We start from the raw sequence: 20,249 nt of genomic DNA, 5'->3' as shown, positions 1-20,249 counted from the left end.
ATTACCAGTTACTTATATAGCGCACACATATTCCGCAGTGCTTTACCCATTCACATCAATCCCACATCAGTCCCTTATCCAGTGGAGCTTACAATCTACATTCCCTATCACATGTACACACAGACAAATTCACACTACGGTTAATTTTTGATTAAGCTAAGAAAGACAATGTAGGAATTTTGATATAGTATAGTTCATTTCAGATTCTTCTTGGTATAATTTTTGGATGTGTTGAACTATATTAAGTTCTGCTAGTTATCACATTTGTATTTGTATAGTGGCGGTTTGTCCAAACACAGAAAAGTTCTACTGCTATACAAACATACTTTGGTCGTGGATAGCTAAAGTGGTATCTGAATGTGTGATTTACCTTATTTTACCATACACAGTGAACTACCATGGCCTCCCACTGTCCCCAGCATATGTGACATCATGATGTCTCAGAAGAGGTGTCTGGAAGTTGATCTCCTGGCTCATTGTAAGGTATCCAGCGCCTCTGCAGGCATTCCACAACCATGAAATATTTGCAAATTTTCAATCATGCCACCATCTCAGCATTGTGCCATGGGCAATGGCAACAGTTGTATTGCCCTCGGTATGTGCTGACATATGCAGACCCTATGTCAACATTTTTCAAGGGTCCTTACACAGATATTCCATATGGACCCCTTTGCCTCAGACCTCTGCCCCTATCAAGGGGGGCAGGGCCAAGATCATCCACCCAATCTTAAGAGCAAGAGGTTGGTGCGGCATGCTGTGGGAGTGGCCAAGTTTTCTGGAGTCCTAGTCAGGATTGCACCAACTCCTTTGTTTTGCGCCAACATTCCGTTCTGTTGTGGGATAAGATTTCCTTTTGTGGGGGGATTGTAAACCAATATATTTGTAGTATCTGTGCCAAACTGAGCACTGATTAAATGATTGTTGGCTGGCATTATTCCCAGCTCACCTATGCAGATTCAGTGTTAGGCTTGGGCCACACATAGCGGTTTTAGCAGGTCCCGCAGTAAGGAGCCTGCACATGGTCTCCTACGTGGCTGTCCACACATATGCGGCGGTGCAGCATCCACCGGACCCAACCGCAGCGCAGTATGACAGGACGATGGGATTGAACTACAACACATACATTTGAATGTATGTGTTCACACAGTGCGGCTGTGCCGCACTGTGTTCTACTTGAAATCTGGAATCTGGTCATAGCACTGGCTGGATCCTGTGCAGCGGCATCCTCTGGAAAAGCTAGTGTGTCAACACAAAACGCTTCTTCCTGCCAACCGGGTCCCATTAAAGAGCTATGTGTGGCCCAAGCCTAACTCCTAAAATATGTTCTGTTATTAGGAAATAGACCTCTTACAGCTTTATACTGTGATAGTTCCTAGAATATCTTCCATACTTTTTTATAATACAATTAATACATTTACTTTTTTTTTTTACAACTGTGTTTATTTATAAGAGTTTTCAGATTTTACACAAGGCATTGCGAGCATACCCCACAAATTAAGAACATAAAAAAAGAAATTATCAATGAACAACAGAACATATGAGGATTATAGTATCAGCTAGAAGAGTTGAAGAAGTATAGCATCCCACTAGGGAAGACACAGATCATCTAAAGGAATACTGTAGTAAACAAATCTAATTGAAGAAATCAGAATGATCTGTGAAAGATCCATTAAGCCCACACCTAAAAGAAAACCAAGTGCCAGCAGCTGCTAAATACAGCTATTGAGTGACAACACAATGCTTCCAGGCCATAGTAGAGAGCATGACTGTGTAAGAAGTTAGCAAAATAATCCAAATGCAAAATAAAACCACAATAATAGCCTCCACCTACCATGTTTGCCAGTTCCCAAATAGAGTATACCTTGATCCCTAACTACCAGCTACATCCCTCTTCATACCAAAGCCACTCCACAGCCCGTATACTAAAACCCAACTATGGCATAACACCCATCTAAACACAAATCTGTATAAACCTCACCTGTCCCACTCCTAATCTGAAAACACTAAAATCTGAAAACACAAACTAGGTATAGCTGGTGGGGGCTAACATGTAAATGACCAAAATGCAATATGTCGGTAAAAACTAAAATAAACAGCAAATAAGTAAGTATTACAGTAAGTAATGCTCAACAGACAAGAGAGTCAAGCTGCACCAGCATGATTAATGAGACTGAAAGAGATGTATTGAGCTTAAGCAGCTATCAGCCATTTTGTATAAGTTTCAGCCATGTTGTAGTGAATAAGGAAGATGCTTTGTTAAGAAATCATAAGAATGCTGACATTTCATGGATAGTACATTCTGTGAGAAGCAAGGTCGTAGCTATCGTCTTGGAAACATGTTATTAGACAGTTTCTCGTGTGTTTAGACTTCTTGTGAAGGACACAAAGGAGGGGGTCAGCTAGGGAGGATTTCTGAGAGAAGATGCATTTTGTTTTACTGTGTGACGTGTATCAAGTTTTCATGCATGTAACTTTCTGCTATATAACGCCCTGTGAAATAAACGAGCTTCAGTCTCATCTTGTGGAACATACTCCGTGTCATGTCTACTTTATGAGCTCCAAATCGATTGGTCAAAGGTATTTTAAAAATACAACCGAAGGAACTTGATATGGGAGAAGGTTTTATCTCTAACAAGACTATGGTAGAAATAGGTAAGGTTTAGGATTAATTGGAATCATACAGTCTAAATACTTGCACAGTTCCTGCCCAGTTCAATAATCCCATGGATCAGATGCAGTCCTCAAGGCACACCAATGGTCCAGGTTTCAGGTATAACTATGGCTCAGCATGGTTGACTGAGGTGCTAATTAAGTCACCTGTGGCCAAGCATGGATAAACTTAAAACCTGGATCGTTGGGGTGCCTTGAGGACTGCGTTTGATAAATGCAGATTAAAATCACATAGGGCTATGTCTGCACGTCCAAACCACAACCCATGTAAAATAGTCTATAATACCACTTTCAGATCGCTAATGCCGGGTGGCACCCAGGAATTGGAAACGGGTCCTTCCCGGGTGTGACCCAGCATTGGACCCTGAGAACTGGCTTCCCAACCTGGCATATTGCAGGGTCGGGTTGTCATCAGGGGCTGCAGCGTCATCGGTGGGCAGGTGGGAAGGCGGTGCTAGGAGAGGAGATTATCTCTGTGCCGCATCTTCCTATGATGGGAACGAGTACCGTGTCGCATCGAATCGGGAAACCTGTTCACACTGCACCTGACTCGGTAATAGTCCGTGAATAACCCTTCTTTATTCCTGGGTTGAATTACTGGGTCAAGCGACCTGGGAATTCGGGATTGACCCTTTCACACAATATACCGGGTCGACACCGGGTTATTTGTGCAGTGTGAAAAGGGTATAAGTCTCAATTAAATAGTAGTATTTAAACAGTACAAAAACAGAAAAGGAACACAAATCAAATAATTAGACATAATCAGCACTTAAAGCATAGCACAAGAAATATCTATGAAACTAATCAGTTCACTTTTTAATTCAATGAATCTATATTTGAAAAAGAGTTTACCTAGGAAAGTCCTCATCCTGCCATTCTTCTTTCACTTCTACATCAACATTTTCCATGCGCAGTGTGGCCTCAGTAGTCCCCATCTGTGTATAAGGATCAGTGAGGACTGTAGGACACAGGACCAGAGAATTCAAATACCCTAGAAAAATGTTGAAACTGGTGAAAATACGTGCAAGTGTTTTCATGTGGCTTCATATTATGGTGAATGCCCAAAATGGCATCCACGCCCAATGCATGTGTACTAGCACAAGTGTTATGCTTTATGCCAAGTTTCTAGTTTTCTTCTTAGTGTTTTATCAATAAGTTTTAGATATTTTTTTAAATAAAAGTTTTAAATAAATAGTAATGTTTGGGAAAAAGTAAAACTGGATATTTTATTGAACCAGAACTTGCCAGAATCAATAGTCAATAAGCCTTTATCTTTCTAAAGTTATTTTGTGAAAACAAATGGCCACTTTATTGCTAACATTTCCTAACATATGTATATACATATACCTATCCTTGAAATTTATGTTTTGCTTCATATACAACATAAATATATAAAAAAATATGTGTCATGTCTGAGGGTTGGGTTTGACTTGGGCAGGCACGTGTGGGCGGAGCTGTGAATGATGGTGGCAGCAGGAACTATAGGTAGTGGACTAGTGAGGAACTGGAACTGACACCGAGTGGTTGGCGGAGACCCATAGCAGGGGCGCAGAGTCTAACCCGCCAATGGTTTTCACCAGAGACCTCCACAAGGTGATTTGGGCTTCGCTGTACCCGATGAGAAGGTTGCGGCCCCCTGTCTGGGTCATAGTAACATAGTAACATAGTATTTGAGGTTGAATAGAGGCAAATTGCCCATCGTGTTCAACCTGTTTTAAGTTGTGGGTCACTTGGCGATAGCACTAGATGCACTGGAGAAGTAGCTTGCTGACTATGGGGGTGAATCAGACCTGATCGCACGCAAGCGTTTTTTTGCAGTGTGTGATCAGGTAGGTGCCGCCTACAGGGGGTGGGGTAAACGCTGTACAGGGGTGCGATCGCATGTGCAAAGAGCTGCACAAACTTCTGCACACAGAAGTTTGTGCAGTCTCTGCACAGCTCAAGATTTACTATTCCAGTGCGATCATCCGCCTCAGAGCTGACGTCAGAAACCCTCCCTTCCAACGGCTGGACACGCCTGCGTTTTTCCAGACACTCCCTGGAAACGGTCATGTAACACCCACAAACAGCCTCTGCCTGTCAATCTTCTTGCGATCACCGGTGCAATCGCTTTCTTCGTTAATCCCCGTTACTGCCCAGCGATCCCCGCCACAGGAGGCGACACGCCTGCGCATTGCGGAACATACGCATGTGCAGTTCTGACCTGATCGCAGAGCTGAAAAAAAACTGTAGCGTGCAATCAGGTCTGAATGACCCCCCATGTCCAGAGAGCTGTGAGTTGATGGTATTAATGTGAAACTGGAGTGGTAGAACCCAGTATCAATCGGTAACCGAAGGAGCTGAGGTTGAACTGAAATCAAAAGTGTTTGGTATCGGACTGGAACCAATGGTACTTGGTATAAGACTGGAACTGATGTTGGGGATATATATCAGATTGGAACTGATGGCAGAGAGTAACGGATTAGAACCGAAGGCAAAGAGTATCGGACTGGAACCGATGGCAGAGAGTATCGGACTGGAACCAATGTCAGCAGTAAACTGTGTTTATTTTTATCTGAAAGTCTTCTTGGATTCCTGTGCATGTTAGACAAATGAAAGGAAATGTAAGTGGCACAAAGGATGTGTGGCTCACAGCCTTTAGTTTGCTAGTCTGCTCAGTGGAAGGTGCACACAAAGGGCCTAATTCTGAGTCATACGCATCTGTGGAAACACATGAATCTCCCGTTTTTGAGCCTGTGCATGCATCTGAACTGAATTGCAAAACACGGTGCATTATGTGCAAATGGAGACCACTATGAAGTAGGCATTTCTGTGCAGCGAGTATAAAGAATAGTATCTATTTCTGATGACAATGTCATGGGTGTACGGGAAAGAGAAGATTGTTTTTGACAGACCCTATCATGGGGCTGGTGCAAGTTCCAATGTTAACGATGATGGCTGCATCTATGGGTGCTAGAACAGTGGTAGAATAGGCTTGCACTTTCAGACACCTTGATTTTTTTTACTTAGTTTGGCCAATGCATCCAAAAATTAAGGGGATGTAGTAAAAATGTTGACATTGTGCATATGTGAAATGTTGACATGTGAAACAACGACATTCTGCACGGACCGGAAGCAGAGGGTTAGGGTTAGGCTACGAGAGGAGAGGTAAGGGTTAGCACAAAGGTTAAAGTTAGGGGTATAGGTATACTTAAGCACTGTCAGTAGTCATCAACTGACCACTGGATCCAGAAAACATCGCTTGTCGACACTGTCTCAGTGTTGACATGATGAATGTAGACAAAATACACCACCCCGATATTAAGTACAATGTCATAGCCGTAGTAACAATAGCAGAAGTCCAAATCTTTAACCACTTTAAAATCACTCCTTTGATTAAATTAAAAATGGACGTTTTTCACATACAGTGTTCCCCTAAAATCTGGTTTAGGCTTATTGGTGGCTTAAATTGATCATTGGAACTATCTTTCTTATTTTAAGCAAAGTGTGTCTAGAAATACCCTTGTTCACTGATGTGCAATTGGAAGGCGCAAAGTGCCTCCCATTGTTCTCCAATAGTTGGTGCTCCTAAATAACATTAAAATGTGCCATCTTCTGATGTGTCCTCGCCCTTTGAATGTCCATATTTGTTATATGCTACTCACTGCGTAAAGCTAAATCATCTCCTTTTTGTTTTCCTACTCTTCCTTCATGATACTTCTTGTTCTTCTTGTACATTGGAATGTACTATTTACCCTTTTCAATTAAAACAGATTATACACAAAAAATGTGCCATCTTCCCATTTCCTTTGGAGTACCATCTGAATATATTATAAATGTCTGCTGGTGGAAATCTTGGTGTACTTCTACAAATTGAGGAGCATGGCACCACTAAAGATGATGCAGACCCCAATTTATAGCATTCAGTTCCACTAGTAAAAAAATATAAATATACTGTAAAAAAAAAAAATCACAAAATAATAACAAAAAATAATAAAATCTTAGAACATTAAAAAAAATGTTTATCGACAGAATAAAGCATTTTCTGACTATTTTCTTCTATCGCCACCCTTAGACGCCAATAACAGAACAAGTAATGTAAAGTATTACTTTGGTGACAGTTAAATAGTATTTTCCATTCAAAGCATGTGGAATCTATCACTGGTGAAAGCAGGGGGAATCTTACTACTGTTGAGCTAACTGCTTGTATATTAGGTGAGGAGAAAAAAATCCCTAGCTACAGTATGGTGAAAACACAAGCTGTAACTGGCAATAGGGTTTTTGCCCTTTTGAGAAATAGGTCTTCAGTGCTGTGCCTGGTCTAGATATAAGTTTGCACACACTAGATTTAAGTCACTCTTTTTTGCCATTTAAAAAGTATCGCTTTTTTTATTTTATTTTATTTACATAAGTTTGAACAATTAAGGGGTCTATTCATGAAGCAGTGAAAAGAGTGGAGTAGTGAACCAGCGGAGAAGTTGCCCGTGGCAACCAATCAGCTGCTACGCATAATTTTATAGAAAGCGCTTGACAAATGTTACATAAAAGCTGATTGGCTGCCATGTACAACTTCTCCACTGGCTCACTTTTCCGCTATTTTCACTACTCAGTACATTACATACCTCCCCCCCAGTGCTCTTTTTTTAGTTGCCTTCATGTTTTCTTATACTCTAGTACAGAAATGTCCAAACTGCGGCGCTCCAGCTGTTGTGAAACTACATATCCCAGCTTGCCCTGACACAGTTTTGCTGTCAGAGAATGCTAAAGCTGTGTCAAGGCATGCTGGGATGCGTAGTTTCTCAACAGCTGGAGGGCCGCAGTTTGGACATGACTGCTCTAGTATGTTCTATAGCTGTATGACAATATGCCAGCATTCATTCTATTTTTACATATGTATGGCCTACCTTAAACATCCAGCACAACTGGATTTAATGTATGCATAACCATGAACCAAATTTTCACATGTTGAGTCTCAAACATAAATTCTATCTATCTATCTATCTATCTATCTATCTATCTATCTATCTATCTATCTATCTATCTATCATCATTTAACATGCTAAGCTAAAAGCTAAGAAGGCTGATATGTGAATATTATATGTAGCATTTCCTAGGCCCTACATTTCATTCTTTCGTTCTTCTAGAAAGTAAACATGGCATGAGCAGCAATGCACAATAATAAAAGTGGTTGTACACATTTATTTATATTTATTTTATTATTATATACATTAATATATATATATATACATATATATATGCCTACCTTCCCAAGGGAAGATTCAGTAGTCTGCAAAGTAAATGACCACGGAAACAGGCTACGCAGAAATGTCTCCCACCTCAGCCCTCGGCAGCCAGCGGCACATTATCATTTATTGAGACTCTGGAAATATCCTGGTTTTCTGTGCAGTAAGAGAGCCCTGAAGATGCTCAATTCCCTCATCTTCGGGAAGCATCAGTGACGCGACGGCAGACACACTGGGAATGTGAGATCAGGGCTCTGTATCCGGCGTCATCACACAGCTGGGACAGGTTCAGCAGCTGATGCACCAGTCTGCTATTATGGATGTGCAATGGAGGAGACAGGAGCACAAGAAGCAGGAGGGGAAGATTCATCATCAACTACCAACCCTCCCTTTTCAGAGGCAGGTTAGTCTGGATTGGACAGAAGCTGGTAGCATCCTGGCATGGGGACGTACTAAAAGGAATGACTCTGGTCTGCAGAAATAGAATGCCAACTGACTATAATGGGAGCAGATTGAATTTTTATGTATATTTCAAAAACTCTTAAACCTATGCACTATATCTTCAGCACACTTCTTCCTAAGGTGATGTCACATATTTTACATGCAGAATGACGTGGAATGACAGCTGTTTACTATGGAATGATAGCTGTTTTATTCTCCACCCCTAAGCAAAAATAGCATTATAACAGTGTATATGTCCCATATAAAACCCCCGATTGTTCTATAATCCCCTAAGCGCACTCACTAATGCTTTTCCAGATGTGACTGCCTACATCTGTACTCTACTATACATGTTACATAATGCAGAATTACAGCTGTTTACTATGGAATGATAGCTGTTTTATTCTCCACCCCTAAGTAAAAATAGTATTAAACAGTGCATATGTCCCATATAAAACTCCAGATTTTTCTATAATCCCCCGAGAGCACTCACTAATGCTTTTCCACATACGTCCGTCTACATCTGTACTCTACTATACATGTCAAATAATGCGGAATGACGGCTGTTTACTACGGAATGACAGCTATTATATTCGCCACCTCTAAGCAAAAATAGCATTACAACATTGCATATGTCCCATATAAACCCCCGATTTTTCTATGTACCCCTAAGCACGTTCTCTAACTTTTCCAAATGCGTCCGCCTACATCTGTACCCTACTATACATGTCACATAATGTAGAATGGCAGTTGCTTACTATGGAACAGACACAGAGCCTGTGGCCAATTGAATCTGGCCCATAATGTGGTTCCCAAGTAATATGATGCAAGTTAAAGTATAGGATCCCGGCGGTCAGAACACTGATGCCGGGATCATGGCTGCAAGAATGCCAGCAGCGGGCTCGGTGGTTCGCCACAGGTTCTATTCTCACTCTATGGTTGTCATGAACACCCACGAGTGTGATTAGCCCTGGTGCAGCTATTGGCCGTCTCTGTGGTCGGGATCCCGGCATCAATATTCTGACTGCCAGGATACCGACTTCCCGGATATTGACTACATCCCTATGAGGTATGGGAGGGAATTCAGTTATGTGCTGGATGGTTTTTCCCGGCGAATCCTAGCACCACTACCGCTGTTTATGATGGCGGGGTTTTTGCTTAAAAGGGATCACTACCCCATAGGCAGCGAGCGCGTTTAGACAAATGGCGCATTTGGCGGCTGAATCTGCTTGTCATTGCTCGCTTTTAAATACTGCAACAAAAGCAATTCGACCATAATTGAATTCTCCCCCTTAATACTACAGTATTTTGGAAGCACTTTTATCGTTCAGTAAAATTGGGAGGAGGAGGAACCATGCAAAGCTTTGTTGTACTCTTGCAGATATGGATAAATTATAATTATCGGTATAGTGAGTTCTGATTCAGCGTCCACTAAGAAGATAGGTTTTATTAATTATTAGCACAGAAGCCTACACTCCTGCAATGTCAGGGAAGCTCCCGGACTAGGGGGAAACCTGGTACTATTAACATTAAGATCGATTCATAGGTTTATGGGAACTCGGGTAGCTGGGGAGATAATTGTGTGGGCGTGTACTGTTCACGGAGGTTCGGGAATTTTACCCGACCCGGCGTCCATCTCCCGTAACGGCTCCCTGCAAGGACGGAGACCTGTCGGCTGCCTGCAAGGACGGAGACCTGTGTCCGCTCTGGGCGCAGGGCGCACCTAGTATATAGGGGTGCAGGAATTAATCCTGACCTGGCGCTCTGTCACGGTAGCGGCTCTCTACAATTGACGGGGAATTGCACCCAACCCGGCGTGCTATATCAGCGGGACCTGGGCGTGTACTGCTCACGGAGGTTTGGGAATTATACCCGACCCGGCGTCCATCTCCCATAACGGCTCCCTGCAAGGCCGGAGACCTGTTGGCTCCCTGCAAGGACGGAGACCTGTGTACGCTCTGGGCGCAGGGCGTACCTAGGATTTAGGGGTGCAGGAACTAATCCTGACCCGGCTCTCTGTCACGGTAACGGCTCTCTACAACTGACGGGGAATTACACCCAATCCGGCGCGTTTCTACTGCAGTGGCTCTCCCCAAACTGATGGAGATTTATATCCGACCAGGCACTCCATCACTACAGCGGTCTCATAGAACTAACGGAGAACTCACCCTGCTCTCTCACAGACACAGCAGACCGGACACCAGTAAGGTATTCAGAGCAGCCCTCTCATCCATTGTTCTTTTGTCTGCGGCCCCCCCTGCAATGCCCATATGCAACAGGGGAGGGGGACATAGAACGTAGACAGCAGAAGCAGCTCGCACTACTCTGTCTTTTCAGTCTTTGGTGGACGGCTCTTCCCCGCTCTCATTGTACCCATCACTACCCACTGTGGCACATGGGGCAACAGCAGAAAGGGAATCCGTTTCCACACACCAGGGACTCTTTTTATATTCTTTCCCCTATCTGGTGTATTTCCAAAATGTTATAAAATATATTTTGTGTGTGTCATATCAAATTTATAACAGTTAGCTGTAATAGTATTATTAATTAGCTATAAGAAAATCACATTTGCACAGCTACTGAATAATGTCATTCATCACCACAAAAATGAATCCAGTCTATAGAATGGCTATAAATGTGGGAATTTGACACTCTGAGAAAGGGGTCTAATTATACCTTTTTGGAAATTTGATTGGCTATCCCATCCTTGGGCGTGTCTGTGTTGAATAGTCCTGGCTTTTAGGACATTAAAAGAGGTCTACGGGGGTGTGGCCTGGCTGCTCTGGAGGATAGCTGTGTCTCTCTCCAGCTCCTGCAAGCACTGCTATTAAAGAATCTAATATACCCTCCCAAACCTTTGCCTGACTGCCCCAGGCACCCCTAAGTGACTTCAGTTACCCTGCTGCTGGCGTCTGGGGGGACCCGCGGAATCGGGGAGCACTTTTCAGTGCTCCTGCGGGTTGCGGCCTTCCCCCAGAGTGAAGCCGGGGCCTTGAGTTGGAGGGCGGCCCGGACCGGCCGTTGGAGTCTCGCCACGGACTGGCCCTCGGAGGGTTCCCCTCAACACACTGCCGTCCCGCTTGGATACCCTGCGCCCTCCCTGGTGGATGGAGAAGAGGGCCCCGACGTACGGGTGAGTCCGCTCCGTGCACGGAGCTTCCCGCTGGCCGCCGCGCCCGCCGTCCTCCGTGCCCGCTCAGGCCGCTGGACGCGCCTTACCTCCCCTGCCACTCACATCTCCTGGGTGCCCTGGGTCGCGGGGAGCGGTGTGGCCGGCTACTTGCGGAGTGCTGCCCGGGGCCCGGCTCTTCTTACCTAGGCTGTAGATCCAGGAGGCCCGCAGACATCCACCAGACAGGGGCCTATAGTACACCCCAGAGCCGCCGCGCACTTCCGGGGACGCAGGAGGGAACATCACACTGCTACCCGGCCCTCTGGTGCTGTACTTCTTGGGGGACCAGTTGAGGGTACATCCCCTGTCGCTGCCGGCTCCTGCGGGCACCCGGGATCGCTGGGGCCACCTGGGATTGGTGGAGCTGGGAGGAGCCCGGGGACCATCTTGGAGGGGGCCCTCGGCCGGCGCCGGGACCCGGGGATGCACGACGGGGCCCGCAGCGGAGGGTCAGCGAGCTGCCGCCAGGAGACATCAAGGGCACCCCCTCACCACCTTACACTGCGAACCAGCCTCTGCCCTCCCCCGTCATTGCTGGTCCCTGCCTCTGCACGCCGATCTACCGGGGGACGGCGGGGTTGCCACTGGCCCCGGACACCGCTAGTTGGTTGCTGGACACTCCGACCGGCTGCGCCCTGATCACGGTGACGCCGGCTCTTGCCTCAACGGTCCCGTTGCCTGGCCTGCTTTAACACCCGGGACTCTTACTCCTCTACCCGCGGCTTCGGAGGTGCCCTGGACCAGGGGACCCCCCCTACCTCTGACGCGGAGTCCTCACTACCGGCATTTCCGCAATACAAGCCTCTGGCACCATGACCACCTGACAACGAGGAGAGTGGTCCTCCCCTGGGTGTGCCGCTCCCCCCCCCCTTTTTTTTTCTTTTTTTTGTTTCTCTCCTCTCTTTTTGACTCCCGGCCTCCCCTGTCGGAACATATTTCATAGTATTATACCTTACGCTAGTCCAGCCCATATGCAGAAATCTTCGTCCAAGACTCCTAAACAAGGGAGTGCTGATATCTCTCAACACTTTACCAGGGGCACCAAGAATACCCAACATAGGGGTCTCCCCTCCCCTCTTCACGATTCTATGGATAACTCCTCCACCCCACCTTCTGCTCCGTCTACTAAGGATGATATCTTAGCTCTCCGCTCCCTTATTTCGGACTTTAAGGACTCCCTGGAGTCCAAACTGGACAAGGCGGTGGCCTCCATTAAGTCGGACATCTCCTCCCATGCATCCAGGGCCTCGAAAATGGAATCCCGTCAGGACCATTTCCAGAAAGCTCTAAATGATACGGGTCGTGATTTGGACCACATTGTCTCAGAACTGTCGGAACTTCGCACTAAAAACGAGGATCTTGAGAACCGCGAACGCAGATCCAATCTGCGCATTCGCAATATCCCGGAATCCGTCAGTATGGATAACCTCGAACCCTATCTTCACGACCTCTTCTCCTTCCTGATTCCGGACCTGGGGGCTGTACTGTTTCCTCTAGAGAGGGCTCACCGTGCCCTTCGTCCTAAGCCTAGGGATGGTGAACCTCCTCGCGATGTGGTCCTCCGATTCCTCAAGTTTAAGGATAAAGAAAGGGTCCTCAATACCACCCGTGGAAAGCCCTATGTACTCTACAATTCTTCTAAACTACAGTTCTTCCAAGATCTGGCCCCTCTAACCATAGCTAAACGGAGAGAACTCCGTGATCTAACAAAGGCACTACGGGACAGGAACATCCGATACAGTTGGGGCTTCCCCTTCAAGCTAATCGTCGACCTCCAGGGAAAGACGATCATCATCAGAGATCCCTGTGAGGGCAGGGACCTGCTCTCGCATATAGAGGAGGCTGGACCCCCCGTTGGAGCAGACCACTCAACTTAAAATCTGACGACGCGTTAGGGCGGATGTTCTCCAACGAGCCCCCTTTCTCCTATCCGTCAATGATTACTTCAGCCCTGGAATAATCTGCACCATTGTGCATACTACCCCCCTCAGACGTCTGTATAACTTGTCATTTCCTGTTTATTGTCGGGGGATAACCCCTTGTTATACATTTATACGACTGTAAGGAATTCAATGTTATGTTCACGTAATGCACATGTTCACCCCTCCCCCCAAATCCCTCCCCCCCCCCTTTCCTTTTTTTTTCTTTTCTCTCTCTTCCTCCCCCCCCCTCCCCCCCACACACACACACACACCTCACGATGCCTTTTGTCCTTTTTCTGGAATTATCTAAAGGTCACTCTTTGTAGCAGTTTAAACTCACTAAACTCCATATGTTTACAGTAGCCTAGATGGCCGAACTGCGGTTTCTAGCAATCACCCCTAGCCTTTCCTGCTACTTCCAACCACGGTTCGACTCTATCATTCCCCTACGCTGCATCATGCCTCCCATTGTTAGTTTGTTCCCAGTTCAGGGACTTAGTGTTGCTCTTAGATGCTCACGGTAATAATGACAGCACCTTGCACTATTAGGTCTCTTCTCCCCTGCTGTCCTAATGTTTACAAGATTCATCTGTTTTGGTTTGTGGTGTGGTCCACGGGCACGGGGGTCTCACATTCTTAGCCAGCTCCTTCGCCGGCTCTCTCCTAGACCTCACAAGCTGCACTGTGGGCTCCCCGTGCTGGTCGCCTCCTCAGGTTTTAACAAGTGTGTATCTTTGTATTCTGTAAAGTTTCTAGTATCTCCAGATGATAAGTACTCAATGTATTCTCTAGTAATGATTATTCCCCCCCCCCCCTTTTTTTTTGTTCATCTCTCTCTCTCTCTCCCTCTCTTTCTCTTCCCCCCCCCTTGTCTCTCTCCCTCTAACCCCCCTCACCCAGGGGACACCGTTCCACCTCTTGTCTCTTACACACTAGTGCACGTTTCGCTTGACGCCTTACCCCCTCTCTCCTAGGGCTAGGCGTCTACTCTCTGTTCTCCTCCCTGCATGTGATATTTCTCTACTCATTTAGACCTCCACCACCCCCCAATTTTATTGATTTTTTGCTCCCCTTTGGCGACACAGAACTTTGGTTCCCTCGCCTCTCTGGACCACTAAGTCCTAACTACAGGAGTACCAATCTCCTTAGTATTGAGTAACCTGCTCTTTCTCTATCTTCTACCCGCCTCTAAAAAATATTTTTTTTCTTTTCTTCTGTCTTTATTTTTCTTCCTCTCTTCTCTTTCTCTTTCTCTCCCCTTTTTTCTAGACTCTCCCTCCTGAGCGAGTCGGCCCCCTTCCACTGATCTCCCCTTTCAGTACCTCATTCATACTCCCCCTGCTCTCGACACCATGCCCTTCACCATTGCCTCTATGAATGTCCGGGGCCTTAACACGCCCCATAAACGCTCTCACTTGTTCCGTACAATCCGCACCCTCCACGCAGACATAGTTCTACTTCAAGAAACACATTTTAAGCGAAATGGCCACCCCACTTTATCTTCCAGACGATTTTCCACTGTGTTGTACTCCTCAAGTGAATCTAAGCACAACGGAGTCGCTATCCTGATAAGCAACAAACTCCCCTTCACCCAAAGCTCGGTTCATGTTGACACGGAGGGGAGGTATATCAGTCTGGTTGGCAGGCTGGGGCACCTGGACGTAACTATAGCCAACCTATACGCACCCAACACGGGCCAACAAAGGTTTTTGAGATCCTTCTTCAAAGCTCTCCAGAAACACAGAGCGGGTTATGTATTCCTGGGAGGGGACTTCAACGCAGTTCTGGACCCTCTACTAGATAAATCCGCACCCCAGAAGCACCCTCGCACCTGTCATATATCCGATACCTTCTCTAAACTTATTAAAGAAGCATCTCTCTTTGATACTTGGCGTGCTCTCAACCAATCCTCCAAGGACTATACTTTTTTTTCCTGCCCCCACCAGTCCTATTCTAGACTTGACTATCTCTTCTGCAGCCCCCCAGCCTCTAACCACATTTTGTTCTCTTCAATTATCCCCAATGTCTGGTCGGACCACTCCTCCGTCGCGTCCGCATTTGATCTGTTGGATACCCCAACTTCCCGCCCATCTTGGCGCCTGAACGAGACACTTCTTAAAATTCCCTCCTTCAAATCCAAGATGGACGGACTGCTCACTGAATATTTTTCTCTTAACAATCCTGAATCAGGATGTTCCCCATTAGTCTGGGAAGCCCACAAAGCGGTCCTCAGGGGCCATGTAATTAGCTATGCATCTCATCGCAATAGGGAACACAAAGCAATGTTCAAGAATCTCACTGACCAGGTCCAAAACCTAGACTCTCTTCATAAACGTAGTCCCACGGACTCGAACTACAAACAGCTTATGGCAGCTAGGGCAGCTCTCAATGCACTAATCACAGAAAAGATAGATAAATCCCTACGCTGGCTGAACCAGAGATTTTATGAGAAAAGCAACAAGGCTGATGCCCTCTTGGCACATAGATTAAAAGCACTAAAAGCCCTCTCATCTATAGTCTCACTTAAGGACTCTAACGGTAACACACACTATAAACCCTCAGACATCAATTCTATCTTTAAGGAATACTACACCCGTTTGTATAATTCCCCAGGCAGTCCGTCATCCCTACCTGACTCAAACTTACGTATTTCCGACTTCCTGACCTCATGCTCTCTCCCGCAGTTGGATGCTCCCACAGCCACTGCATTATGTAAGCTTATATCTGACGAGGAAGTATCGGCTGCTCTTAAACTTCAGAAATCCTCTAAGGCTCCGGGCCCGGACGGCCTACCCTTCGCGTACTATAAAACATTCGAGGGTGCTCTAGTCCCTCACTTGACGTCTACTTTTAACAAAATCCTTAATGGGGAACTCTTTCACAGCGAAACTACTAGAGCATTAATCACGGTTATTCCCAAACCTGGTAAGGATCATCAGCAGGTCTCTAATTACCGCCCTATATCCCTTCTCAACACTGACTTGAAACTTTTTGCAAAAATTCTTGCCTTACGCCTGAATCCTCTTCTTCCGTCTCTTATTCACCCCGACCAAGTCGGATTTGTCCCTACACGTCAAGCCCTAGATAATACCAGATGTACCATCAATCTGATCCACCACGCTAACTCAGTCAAGCTCCCCTCTCTTTTATTGGCATTAGACGCGGAAAAAGCCTTCGATAGGGTTTCGTGGGCCTTTCTCGATCAAACGCTCCGCAGCTTTGGTATCCGCGGGGAATTTCTCCAAGCAATCTCGGCACTCTACCACAACCCCTCCACTTCTGTTCTAACAAATGGAATTCTTTCAGACTCCTTCGCCATCACCAATGGTACGCGACAGGGATGCCCCCTGTCGCCTCTCATCTTCGCTCTGAACTTTCCCTTTTTGCGGATGACGTCCTCCTCACCCTCACTAGCCCGTTAATTTCCCTACCCAATCTTTTCAAAGAACTAACTCTCTATGGTGACCTCTCTGGATATAGGGTGAACAACGACAAGTCAGAGGCTCTCCCGCTTCACACCCCTCTCAATGCACTGAATCATCTGAAATCCAACTTCCCTTTTGCATGGCGTCACACCTCCATTAAATATCTGGGGGTTCATATCACCAAACCTTACCACTCACTCTATGACGCTAACTTTCCTCCCTTATTTAAGGAAATATCTCAAAACATCTTAGGATGGAAAAAACATTTCATTTCCTGGATCGGCAGGATTAACGCCATTAAGATGAACGTCATCCCCAAGATATTATACCTCTTCCAGACTCTCCCTGTCCCGGTCCCTCTTCGGATCCTATCCTCCCTCCAGACCCAATATGGTAAATTCATATGGAATGACAAGAAGCCGCGATTACGTAGGGAAACCCTCCAGCAGAGCTCTCCATGTGGTGGTCTAGGCCTTCCCTCGCTGTCAAGATACTACTACGCCACGGCACTTAGCCAACTTGTCGCCTGGCATTCACCACGGCACACAAGAAGATGGGTGGACCTGGAGAGTGACTTGGCTCAGGTCGATTCGGTTGCTCATCTCCCATGGCTCCCCCGTCCGCACAGATCTAAAGCCATTCAGTCAGTGCCAACAATATCCCTAACTTTATCGGTGTGGGACTCGCTAAAATCTAAATTTTCACTCCACACAATTCCCTCTCCCCTAACCCCCATCTGGAATAACCCCTCCTTCTCACTGGGCCGATCCCATCAATTTGCCTCCAACTGGACCAGAGCAGGCGTCTTCCGCTTTCATCATGTACTTCATAACAATGTACCATACTCATTCGCAGACCTCCAAACAAAGCACTCCCTCCCGCCTTCGTATTTTTACCAATACCTTCAAATTCGAAATTTCGTCACCTCCTCAACTAGGACAACGCCAATCCCAAATATCCCGACTCCGATGGAGCGCCTTTGCATGTATCGACCCACTGACGAGGCACTATTTCTAATCTATATCACTCCATTTTGTCTCCAATTGCGCCCCCCCCCGCACAACACATGAACTTGCCTGGGAAACTGACTTGGGATATCCCCTGGAAGATGACGTGTGGGAATCTGTCCGACGGAATATCTCTAAATGTTCTATTAGCGTCTCCATCAAGGAAAACTCTTACAAAGTTTACACGCAATGGTATTTGGTTCCCGAACGCTTACACCAAATATATCCGAACACTTCTAACCTCTGTTGGCGTCAATGTGGTCAAGTAGGTTCGTATTATCACATCTGGTGGAGCTGCCCGAAGATAGCCTCTTTTTGGATAATGGTCCGTAACCTTGTCCAGTTGCTTATTCCGGACTGCCCCCCCTGTCCCCTGAGACACTGCTCCTGTGTGCCCCAGCCTGCCAATTATCCAAGCCGGAGAACAAACTGGCTGTGCATATAGCCTGTGCAGCTAAACTCCAGATTGCTAAATCATGGAAACTCCCCACCCCTCCAACCCGTCCTGAACTTATGAACCGAGTTTGGTTTGTAGCAAAGATGGAATATCTTTCCTCCTTGATGAATAACACAGTGGACAAATTCCACGGCGTCTGGACACCCTGGTACACTAAATTTCAAGTAGCTCTCCCAGGTCTCTCCTAGTTCAACTTACCCTTTTTCCCCACACTACTTTTCTCCCGACTCGCTCTCCCCCCCGCCCGAGACATGTTTCTGCTTTTCACACTCTTTTTTTTTTTTTTTCTTTTCTTCTCTTCATTCTCTTCTCACCTCAGTTTTTAACTCCACTGTTGCTTCTTTCTCCTTCTGACTCTCTCGGTAATCTCCTACAAGCCCTTCCAAGGATCCCACTGGGTGACCCTTTGGAATATTCTATATTGTTTACTAATTCTGTTCCTAACTCCTGATTGTTTTTGGATTTGTTTAAAATAAAGAGTATAACAAATAATTAAAAAAAAGTAAATATAAAATAACAGATAACATAGGGACAAACTCTTGCACTTAATCTGCTACTCTATGTATACTGATGTTCTTGTGCTCCGAGTATGTCAATTATTTTCATCTGTCATTGTTTTTCTCTTGCCAATAAACTCTTGTGATTTAAAAAAAAAAAAAAAAAAAGAGGTCTATGTATGTTTTAATAATACCATCTATGGTTATCTTATGTACTGGGGTTATTGTACCTATGTTTATATACGATATATCTTTTTGAGACAAGTTTCTAACTCAAAGGCAGTAGAAACCTAATCATTACGTAGTGGAGTATCAGTTATTCTTTGGTTACTAATTAAGTATATATTGATTCCTCCTTTTTAGAGGAGTGAGATCAGCCAATTGTGTCCACCTATACCCAATAAATTAATTTCATTTGTGATTGTACAATAACCAATTGAAATATTTATTATTTTGTCAGCAACTTTTCCTCATTTACAGGTCTTATGAATACAATCACAAGAGACAGTGTATTCATTATCTGATCTCTTGTACTTATTGTTGTGTCAGCCATATATTTGTTGCGAGCTGGTGGACATAACTTTGTATCAATTTACATCTGCACTGTTACTGCAGTCTTGAACAGTAGACTGGTGTAAAAGATGGCTTTATGTTACAATACTTTCACACTATCCCTTTAGGTACAAGCCTCGTTTGAAAACAATTATTGTCCTAAGAGTCATAAGAGACTACTAATGTACCGAGTCTCCTTAATTATAATTCCTTGAATTAACAGCCTATTAGCGATAAGAATTTTGGAGTAATAATTCACTTAGCTTAAATCATTTTTTGTTTTTTCTATTAATTTATATTTGTATTCTAAAATTATTATTTTTTTGCCCTAACCATATTGTAGAATCATATATCATCATGGTATTTTGATTTTAGGGCAATTACTTTATTATTTCGTACTCTCAGGCCATCAGATGATTTGCTTTGCCTGGTTATAGAGATTTATTTTAAAAGATTGAATAAAAGTTATGTTTTAATATTGTATTAACATTTAAAAAGAGTGCGCCACACACTAAGCCCTACTTTTAGTGATGAACCCACTAGTGGTTCACACTAATAACGTCCAGAAAAACCTCCTACATACTGTCATCCATTCTACAATCATCTAACCCACACTACGACGTGTCACAAGACCATAGTGGCGCACGCGCAGTAAGAAAACCATCGGCCAAATGTGAAAATGTCAGAGTTTCGTCCACCTCTGAATCAGGTGCATAGATTGTAAGTTCTGCAGGTCAGGTACTAGGACTGTGATGTGTGCGACTATCCTCAGTAGGGATGGCTGTTGCAGAGAGCCCCCATTGGCCCAGCCTCCACTGATGGCCTTGGAGGTTGTAAGCGATCATTGGTTTCCTGCGGAATCTTGCCATCCGAGTGACCAGCAC

General features: G+C 45.2%; 1 protein-coding gene across 2 annotated transcripts in view; it reads right to left on the bottom strand.

Moving 5' to 3' along the window:
* Positions 1–8,230, bottom strand: part of ATCAY (ATCAY kinesin light chain interacting caytaxin) — a 211,236-nt gene extending 203,006 nt beyond the window's left edge. For both annotated transcript variants that reach the window (XM_063914851.1, XM_063914852.1), the window contains exons 1-2: positions 7,913–8,230; positions 3,523–3,661 (exon numbers count right to left, since the gene is read on the bottom strand). In XM_063914851.1, the coding sequence (XP_063770921.1) occupies positions 3,523–3,605 (83 nt within the window). In that variant the 5' untranslated portion in view covers positions 3,606–3,661; positions 7,913–8,230. The remainder of the gene's footprint in view (positions 1–3,522; positions 3,662–7,912) is intronic.
* Between the last annotated feature and the right edge of the window lie 12,019 nt (positions 8,231–20,249).

The sequence above is a fragment of the Pseudophryne corroboree genome, chromosome 1 (assembly GCF_028390025.1).
Source record: "Pseudophryne corroboree isolate aPseCor3 chromosome 1, aPseCor3.hap2, whole genome shotgun sequence".
Classification (NCBI taxonomy): domain Eukaryota; kingdom Metazoa; phylum Chordata; class Amphibia; order Anura; family Myobatrachidae; genus Pseudophryne; species Pseudophryne corroboree.
This window is presented reverse-complemented; position numbering and strand designations above follow the sequence as displayed.